The following is a 9972-nucleotide window of genomic DNA, read 5'->3' on the forward strand; positions in this document are numbered from 1 at the left end:
CTCCCCTTGAGCAGATGGTGGAAGGGAAGCTGAGGCCATGTCCAGCTCAAGGTCACAGAGCAAGTCCGAGAAAGACCAGGCCTCCCGACACCCAGCCTGGAACGTTCCCTACTTGCCAACACCTCTTTTTACTTTGATTTGAAAGGATGCAGTGGCCTCGTTGGTCTGTGCGCCACGTCAAGCACAGCACAGAGAGCAGTAAGGCCCTCTTCACTCCTAAGCCTTTCTAAGTCTTCCTGATAAATGAGACACGTGGAAAGAACCATACATTCACAACAGAGAGAAGAGTAGAAGGTTTTGCATGTTCCCGGCCATATAGAAGCATCCCTGTATAAAGAAGAGGGTGGGCTGGGGGGATGGGAGATATTCACCATGGGATCACCAGATATGAAGCCACCCATCTAAGTGTTGGGGACGGGATGGACAACTGTATCCACCTGCACTCCTGATGTCCTTATCAAAGGAAACTTTAAGCTAAACAGAAGGTAAAATGAGTTTGGAAGCTAGTTCCCAGCAGGCTTCAAGGAGACAAATTGTTGATGGGTTTTGAAGGATGGGTAGGAGTTTACCAGTTGGAGGAAGGAAGGGAAAGGCAGGTCAGTCAGAGGGAACAATAAGTGGGAAGATCTAGAGGGGTCACAGGGCACGGTGTGTGTAAGACTAGAGCACAAAGGCCTTAAAAAAACATGCCGAGGAGCTCACAACCTGCCCCCAAAGCAGCAGGAGACAGGATCTGAGTCCAAGGTACCTGAAGACTTGTCCTTGGCTCAGCCCCTGAAGGCTCAGCCCCGGGAGCCCCATGATTCTGTCCAGCTCCTTTACTACATCCTTCAGTCTCGATTTTCAGAGCACCCCTAACAGAGACCTCTCTGTGTCCAGCTCCTACATCAGCTTCTATCTATCCCCTGGGGTCAGCAGCTTCTCCGTGATGAGTCCTGGGGTGGGGGTAGGTCAGGAGCTCTCAGTAGGGTCAAGAGGTTGAAGGCTGGGAGGAGAAACCGCTACACAGAAGACAAAGGAACAGGGGAATGGCTTGGCAGGATCATCTAGGAAGATGATCTGAGGGTCTTAGTAGCCTCACAGCTTGGTATGAATCATCTCCTTTGTGTTTCCCTGTGTCTGTCTTTGAAGGACTGATTAAAGAGGAATGACTGTGGATGTGTCTCAAGGACAAGAAAGATGGACACAGAGGGTAGGTGTTTGGTCCTGTCTGGCGTCTGGGTGCCTCAGGGGGAGAGGAAGGGAGGCTGGCTTCCTGGAGCTTGTGTCCCACTTCTGCCAGACCCTGTGTGGCACCTGGGAGCTGAAGTCATGCTGCTGCAGCTGGCGCCCCTCCCGCAGGTCCCAGCAGCGCACGGTGTTGTCCAGGCCCCCTGTCCAGAGCCGAGTGCCATAATCCGAAATGTCGATGCAGCTGGCCCCATCCGTGTGGCCCTGGAACTGCCTGGAGAAAGGAGGGCCCAAGTGTCAACCCTGGAGGTGGTGCTGCTTTAGCGTCTTCCCAGGCAGCACCAACAGAAGAGGGCAGGAGCTTGCCCGAGGTCACAGGGCACCGGCCACCCACCTGACCATGGTCTGGTTCTGCAGGTCCCAGACCACGATGTTGCCATCGCTGCAGCAGGAGAAGCAGACCTTGGCGTCAGGACTGACGGCCAGGGCATAGCAGGCGGGCGCTGAGGAGGTCAGCTCTGCCTTGATGCGAGGAGTGGGTGCCGCCAGGTCCCAGATGGACAAGGTGCTGGCTTCACCGCCCACAATCAGACTCCGGCCGTCAGGCAGCAACTTGCAAGAACGAATGTAGTTGTCCCGGTTCTGGGAGGGGAGAGAAACGAGGACAGTAGGTGGGACCTCCAGCCAAGCCTGCAGGAACCCAGCTGAAGAAATCATCCCACTGGTCTATAAGCTCTGCCCCTGGTTGGCCCTTGAATTCCACCCATTGGCCCATAAACCCCATCCCTGTTGGGCTATAATCACCTGTCGGTGCCCTAAGAGCTCTGCCCCTAACTGGCCAAAAGCCCAACCCTGGTTGGCTTATAAACTCCACCCATTGACCTATAGCGCCACCCCTAGGTGGCCTATAAGCCCTGCCCCTCTGGCCTGCAAGGTCCCCATCCCTTGTCTGCAGGCCCCGCCCCATGTGTCTACAGGCCCTGCCTCGTGTATCTGCAGGCCCCGCCCCACCCTCACCAGGCAGTCCAGCTGGGCCACTGGCATCTTGGCGCCGGGCTGGCCCACGTCCCACACCTTCACGCAGCCCTTGCCACCCGTGTACACGTGCTGTGTGGAGCCGCTGATGGTGACTGCGCAGACCACCTCGCCGTGCGCCAGCGTGTGCAGCTGCCGCGCGTGCCGTGGGATGCCCGCGCCTACCAGTGCATCGGAAGGGAAGGGCACCGGCTGCATCTGCCCGTCCGCAGACACGTGGAAGGAGTAGGCCCTGGACGGGAGGTGGGGCATGAGGCACAAGGAGCCGGGACACTCCTTACCCTCAACCCCCAGGGCAGGGAGGGGTCTTCCCCTGCCTGTGCCTCCATGTGTTTAGGGACAGGGCCCCAGGATCAAAGGTTGACGTGGCATGGTCAGCGCGATACAAAAGAGGAAGTGGTCCGGCTGTGGCCTGGCGCGTGGGAAGCAAGCACTTAGTAGGAGTTGGTGAAACAGAAGATCCAGGAAGATGCCTTGTGAATTTCAGACAACACAGTCCAATAGCAGCCACACAGGGCCAGTTAAATTTAAAGAAATGTAAAATTTCAGTTCCTCAGTTGCAGTGACCACATTTGAAGTGCTCAATAGCCACAGATGGCAGATGGCTCTCAGATCAGACAGCCCTAAGTATAGAATGTTCTCCTCATGGCAAAAAGTTCTACCGATCTTGGGGCCAGCTCATTCTCTGGGGTGGGATGCATTATTGGGTATGGAGCAGCATCCTTGGGTCCCATGCTTCTAGAGGGTAGAAGCATTGGGGTGTGACAACCAAACATATCACCAGACTTCACCAAATGTCCTGGGGGAGGGGCAGCACAAAATCTATGCCCTGCTGAGAACCCCTGTCTAGATCTTGCTTGTTACATATCTCTTTATCCAGACAGCAACTCTGGGAGCCCCAATTATCTTACAGAAGAGACTTTTGCGACAGGCAGAGGGAGAGCCCAATCCCCACCCCACTATATAAGCACCTCAGAGGAGGCAGGGAGTGCCACCCTGGTACTCACGGCTTTCCCCCAGGGATGGTGGGCAGGGAGGAAGAGATGGATGACCCTCGGAGATGTGGGTGAGACTCAAATGCCATCTGCCAAAACACCAATGGGGGTGTCATGGGGAGGGTGACTAAAACCCGTGTCTGCCTCTCCCGCACTCACTTGCCACATCCCTCTATGTTTATCAGAGGACCCCTCCCCACCAATTTGTTTATCAGCCCCTCCCCAAAAAGGGAAGGTGCCCTCTTCTCTACCTATCCTACAGATGGGAAAGTGCAGGCTTTCACATGAGGGAACCCCAAGTTCTCTAGCTGGAGAATCCTAGCACCCCAGAGTTGGAGGGATCCTGATGAATCTCCTGTCCAATGCTCAGAACAGGGGTCAGCAGACCATGGCCCCCTGCTTGTATTTGTAAATAAAGTTTTATTGGCACACACAGCCATACCCATTCCTGTATTTTTGTCTAGGATGGTTTTGAGCTATGAAAGCAGAGTCAGGTAGTTGTGATAGGAACCAACTGGTCTGCCAAGCCAAAAATGCTCACTATCTGGCCCTTTACAGAAAACATTGCTGACCTCTGTTTTAGAGAGTCACTTGCAAGTGCCCATCCAGCCTCTGGCCTGGGATAACTCTAGTGACAGACATTTTATTCCCTCTGGAGGCATCTACACCCACTTCAGGATGGCTCACTCTAGCCAGCATGCACCCCAGTACTGGGGCCCACATAGACCTTGTCTCCTCCCCTTGCTGCAGCTCAGGGCTCTCATGCCTCTCCTTTAGCTCCTCCTCATGGATATCACTTCTGTCTTCTCCCTGGGCTAGTTCTTTCTCTGCAATCTATCATAATCATTGAAGTCCCTCAAAAACCAGGGCAAACTACTATACACCATCTGCCAGAAGGCTGAAGGGGACCCTCACATTCCATGTCTGGGGTTTTGTTTCTCTTAATGCAGCATGATCACAGTTGTCTTTTCCATAGTCACAGGTGCTTATCTGTACTAAGCTTGTGGGGCTACTGAGACCGTCAGATCATCTTCTCACATGCACTCACCAAGTCAGGACGCCCCTCACTTTCCCCATTCCCTGGTCTTTCTACGTGTAACTGGTTTCTCCTCCCAGCCCCCAGCCTCTGGGTCCTGCTGACACCTGGCATCTCTCACCCTGAGGACTCACCATGGGAGAGCGTCCGTACACCACAGAGCCGCTGGCCTGGGGGGACAGGTGGAGGCTGACGTAGGAGCTGGGCACGGAGAGGTCCCCGTTAAGGACACTGTGGGAGCCCAGGCTGAAGGATGTGCTGAAGGGACTGGACAGGGTCAGGGAACTCCTCAGGGCTGAGTAAGAAGAGACAAAGACAGGTTTTCAAACATGTTGGGCTCAGGTCCAACTGCCTTAGGGGAGTTCCAAGGCTCTCATGTTCTAGCACAGCATCCAGCATACCCTGTCCTATCTCTAGACACTTAACAGATGCTGTTCACTCTGGCCAACAAGCCTTTCCCTTTCCTTTTTCAGTTACTGAACTCCTACTCACCCTTCAAAACCCAGACTCAATTGTCCAGCAACATCTCAGGAACATACTCAAACCTCCCCCACTCTACCCCTAACCTCCAACCTTGCCCATCTTGAGTCCCTCCCTCTACCCCAACCCCCATAATAATGATGGGGAAAGTGAAGCTCAGAGAAGTCAGGTCACTTGCCCAAAGTCACACAGCCAGTAAGTGTCCAAAGCTGACCTCAAATGCAAGCATGTGTAACTCCAAAACTTGTCTTTCTAGGGTACTGGAGCCCCCAAGAAAGTTACTTCCCCTCTCTGGGCCTCAGCTGACCCCTGCCACCATCAAGCCAAGACAATGAAGAAACAACAGGCCCAGCGTGAGGCAGTGTCTAGCTCAGAGTCATGGAAAGTGCAAGGTAATGCCAGGGCTGTAAGCCAGACCTCCTGCCTCCCCACCCCCATTGTCAAGAGCTCCCCAGCAGGGAGCAGGGACTTACCAATACTGTCTGTGGAAGGGGCAGGCTTGGCTGCTAGCTGGCGGAGGTGACTGACCGAGCTGGGCCCAGGGGTGGATGCGTCCTGGGGCGGGGAGGAGTCGCAGGATTTGGAGGCAGGAGTGCTGGCTGGAAGATCGTTCTGGGGGAAAGGGCAAGACTGAACACCACCAGACACCTGGTGCCTTGCAGCCCAAGGATCTGGGCGGAAGGTGAGAGCAGGTACACTTGGGGCAGACCAGGGCTCATGGCAGGTATACACAGACACCTGGGGACAGGCCCCACAGGTGACCCCCTGAGCACAGGGCCCATGTGAGCATCCGTGCACATCCGAATGCCAGATGGACATCTGAGCATCGGCCCTCGGGGTGCACACACAGGAACCCACACAGTCTTGGGAGAATCGCACGTGTGTGATAAGGTATACGATGCAGCCACAGGGTAAAAAAGGCGGTGAACATTCACACACTTGGGGCAAGTTGGGCCCGTGGGGATCATGAGAGAAGGCAGTACACAGACTTAGAGAGTGTTACATCCTTTAGGGTAGAGGACCAAACTCTAGGATGGGCTCTGCAAGCAGGAGACCACAGCGTGTTCCCAAGGCAAGACCCTAGTACTGCTGGTCACCCACTTGCTCCCCATGAGGAGGGGATGTCTCCCACTGCTGTCCCTCCCCATGGGGACCCTGGAAGAGAGGGGAAGCTGAACCTCCATGTAGGAATAAGCTCCATCTCAGCTTTCTGTCATCGCTTTCTTTGCCTTTCAAGAAACTTCACATCCTCATCTTGTGTGGGCTACACCCTATCTTTCCTTCACAGGATCACACGTTTTGTGACAACCACATTCACACACCCATGGCAGGGAGTAGTTGGGGCCAACATGGGGACAGGGGGGCTACTGGGGGCTTCTCCATTAAAACAGCACTGCCCCTCCCCCTCTGCATCTCCTTGGCATGGGAAGAGGGCACAGGAGATGCCATGGGAGCCCCAACCTTGGCAGTTGCCATAGCAACCTGCTGGGAGGGGAAGCCTAGAAACCGACACAGTCTCCCTGGTAAGTGCAGGGCAGGGGTCTGGGGAAGAATTGGGGGCAGGGACAAATCGAGCTGAATTGAGAATGCCCGGGGGGGTTGGGAGGGTGGGGGAGTGCTTTCAGGTGGTCCCCTACACCAGGCATCAAACATCAGGAGAAGCAAGGAGAAAGTTTTTCTGGTATGAGTCATCTTTCCTTACAGTTGGGGCTGGTGTGTGTGTCCCCAAGGCCTTAACACTCCCAGGGCTGGAGTCAGCCTGGCCAGTTGCCAATTCTATAGTTTCACTCACTGTGTTTATTTTCACTGACTTCCTATCTATTGCTAGAGACACTTGTTTTCCACATAAGATGGTGAGTTATCTTTTAATATTATTTACAAAGTTGCGGAATGAGTCCACTTAGGAAAAATTACTGGGCTAAGGCAGAGGTGGATTTTTAGGGACATAATAATCAGGAAGGGAATGCTGGAGCACACCAGCCTGGCTCATTTCTCTCATCCCACATCTAACACGGCAGTCTGTTTTCAGGTCCCTGGGATGAATAAAATGAGTTTCAAGGCCCCCCCCGCCACTTACCAGGACGAGTTCCTTGGCTCTGGGGAGCGGTGAGCCAAGGCTGGAGGCCAAGGAGGCTGGACTGTCCACAAGGTCCCGACGAGCAGGGATGCAGGTAGGTGCCTTTCCACATGGGGTGGTTGCTGGGCTGGGGGGCTCGGAGGGTTGGTCCTGGGTTTGAGGAGGTGACGATGAATGGGGAGGGCACTGAAGTGGCAGAGGAAGGAGAGCTCCTCTCTATACCCTACCTGTGTCCCACCCGGACCTCTAGAATGGACATCTAGGACCCACCTTGGGAGGATTATGAAACCTCCCTGTGCCTCAGTTGATTCATCTGTACAATGGGTTTAAGGACATAAGCTACACAGAGCAACAACTCTATATGGGCTTAGTTTTGTTTCCCCCCATCGAATAGATGAGGAAAAGTGAGGCCAAGGAAGGGGTGTCACTGCCCTGAAGTCACGCAGAGAACCAGGGCATGAAGCCACTTCCATTGCCTGCCTCTGGGTTTCTCTGGGCCTCAGTTTCCCCACCTATGCTATGGACAGGAGGTCAGCCTGGGATGTCCTGGTTTTCCCTACTGCCCCTGGCCCCATAGCATCCCCATCCCAGCCATCCCACAGAGAGGGGAACACAAGGCCCCCCAACTCTCCCAGATAACCCACTGCCTGCTCTGCGCCCAGATCAGACCTGAGGTCAGAGCGGGAAGAGCCTGGACCCTGACTCACCTCGTCCACCACCAGGTTGTAATCGCTCTTGTCCTCGTCACTTTCCTGGGGGGACACGGGGGGAAGAGAGCTCACCCTGGCCCTACCCCTGCCTCCACACCCCCTTACATCTCCTTGGGAGGGTCTGATTGGGATTCTGGGGCTTGTTTCATTTGTTCAAGTACAAAGGAGGCCAGTGAGGGAAATCTCTCAAGGGAGAAGAATGGAGAAGATGAATATGAGCACCCAAGAGGTGCTGTGTGGCCTCAGTTTACCACTCTGTGCAGTGGGGTGAGAGCCAGAGGCCAGGAGCCTTACCTCCTTACCTCCTTCCCAGCTCTCGACCCACAGAGGCAATCAACCTCTCAGGCTGGTCGGCCTCACCCCACCCCCATCTGCCCACCCAAGTCCATGCGCGCCTCCCCCTCTACTCACATAAGGTCCTGATAGATCCTTCTCCTCAGCTCTCTGCTTTCCATTTCCACCCAGGCCACTGGGCCGCTCCTCTTCCACCACACTCTCCGGGGGTGAGGGAGACACACTCTGCAGAGCCACATGGGCCAGGTGGGAGAAAGAGTCAGAGCCCTGAGCCCAAGACTGGGTCCTGCCCCAGCCAGAACCGAGGAGCCTCATCACTGTTATTAGGATCTGTGCCCCAAGCTTCTCATCTGGAAAAAAGGACCTTCCAAGGGCCGATTCAGTGGAATTGTGACAATCACAAATGTCCCCAGATATCACCCAAGGGCCTCTGGGGGGCACCCATGCAAACTGAAATAAGCTCTGAGTGCAAAATGCATTCGGAGCTTGGAGACAGAAAAGATCCCATTAAGACTGTTTTATGTTGTGCATTTGGGTTCTGAGGGAGGCATGAGCCAACCTTGCAGGTCTCTTTGCATGGCCCTGCAATAAACCTTTCTCTGCTCAAAAACAAAAAAAAAAAAACAAAAAAAACAACCTTTTATGTTGATTACAGGTTGAAATATTGTAGATGCATTGTGTTAAATAAAATTTACTGTTGAAATTCATTTCACCTGCTTAACTTTCCTAATGTGGCTACTGGAAAATTCATAGTGATGTTTACAGAAAGTTAAATGTGTGATTGAAAATGCATGGGAACACACACACACTCGAGTGCGTGTAAAACCATGAAGTGGGAATAAGCCCTGTGGGGTGCACCCATGTCCATTTTCTGACTGTGACACTGTATTTTAGTTCTGAAAGATGTTATCACTGGGTGAGGGGTACAAGGGACCTCCTTGTACATTTCTTTGCAACCTCCCTGCACATCTGTAATGATTTCAAAACTAAACAATTTTTAAAAACTACCTACAGGGCTCACGTGATATTTCTGTTGTGCAGCCCTCTTGTAGATGATAAAAATGGAGAGGATGAGGGATAAATTAATGACAGAGGAATGGATGGAATGCTACCCAGGCATGCATTCATTTATTCTATTGCAAAAATTGCTAGAGATGGAAAATTTGAAATAAATAAAACTCTAGTCTTATGGGCAGCCCCCTCCCCCCCCCCAAAAGGCTACACAGTGTGAAAGCGGGATGTGGTCTCCTTCTGAGGCCCTAACAGCTCAGAACAAGCAGCTTCAGCCACATGTGAATACAAAGCAAATGTTAGGTAAGAGGGCAAGTCCCCGGAGCCCCTCAACTTACCCTGCTAGGGACTCTCTCCACTGGCAGGCGGGGGTGAGGTAAAGAGAGAGAAAGGAAAAGAAGTGGGGGGTTATATCCCATGGTGCTAGAGTGCTCAGCCGTCCACAGCACGTAAAGCCCTCTTCCCAACTCAGAAACTCCCTCCTCCTTCTAACACCCTGGCAAGGAGTGGACTATCCCTTCCCTGCACCATTCAGATAGATGCCCAGAGAGGTTTATAACTTGCCCAAAGACACATAGCCCATGGAGAACAGAATTGAACCTGCAACTCTGCAGCCCCCTCCGTTCCCTCACATTTATTTTTTTATTTTATTTATTATTTCTTTTAAGGCTGTGCTGGGTTTTCGCTGCTGTGTGGGCTACTCTCTAGTTGAGTTACGCGAGCTTCTCATTGCAGTGGCTTCTTCTTGTGGAGCACGGGCTCTAAGGAGCGCAGGCTTCAGTAGTTGTGGCTCCTTGGCTCTAGAGCACAGGTTCAATTATTGTGGCACACAGGCTTAGTTGCTGCACAGCACGTGGGATCATCCTGGACCAGGGATTGATCCCGTGTCTCCTGCATTAGCAGGCAGCTTCTTTACCACTGAGCCACCTGGGAAATCCCATCCCTCTCATTTAGATGAGTTTAGTGGTCCTGCTACCCTCTCCCCACTCCCCCAGCCCCTTCCATCGGGGATGTCCACTCACCTCTGGACCCCTCCGCCTCCACGCCTGCCCGCTCCTCCTTGGTGACTGCGGCCAGCTGAGCCTGGGCAGCCAGGGCTCCCGACAGGGCCAGCAGCCCCGTGGCACTGCCGCCCACCAGCCCCGCTGGGCGAGGGGTGAGGGG

At 53.7% G+C, this 9972-nt stretch overlaps 1 protein-coding gene across 1 annotated transcript in view; it reads right to left on the reverse strand.

Moving 5' to 3' along the window:
• The window catches only part of TLE2 (transducin-like enhancer of split 2), a 20233-nt gene that overhangs the window by 4201 nt on the left and 6060 nt on the right, over positions 1-9972 (reverse strand). The window contains exons 6-16 of the mRNA XM_010863635.1: positions 9831-9972; positions 9147-9166; positions 7915-8022; positions 7501-7545; positions 6794-6943; positions 5190-5328; positions 4371-4531; positions 3213-3289; positions 2188-2437; positions 1565-1812; positions 1297-1444 (exon numbers count right to left, since the gene is read on the reverse strand). Coding sequence (XP_010861937.1) covers positions 1297-1444; positions 1565-1812; positions 2188-2437; positions 3213-3289; positions 4371-4531; positions 5190-5328; positions 6794-6943; positions 7501-7545; positions 7915-8022; positions 9147-9166; positions 9831-9972 — 1488 coding nt within the window. The remainder of the gene's footprint in view (positions 1-1296; positions 1445-1564; positions 1813-2187; positions 2438-3212; positions 3290-4370; positions 4532-5189; positions 5329-6793; positions 6944-7500; positions 7546-7914; positions 8023-9146; positions 9167-9830) is intronic.

Source organism: Bison bison, unplaced genomic scaffold, assembly GCF_000754665.1.
Source record: "Bison bison bison isolate TAMUID 2011002044 unplaced genomic scaffold, Bison_UMD1.0 scf7180017864492, whole genome shotgun sequence".
Lineage (NCBI taxonomy): Eukaryota > Metazoa > Chordata > Mammalia > Artiodactyla > Bovidae > Bison > Bison bison.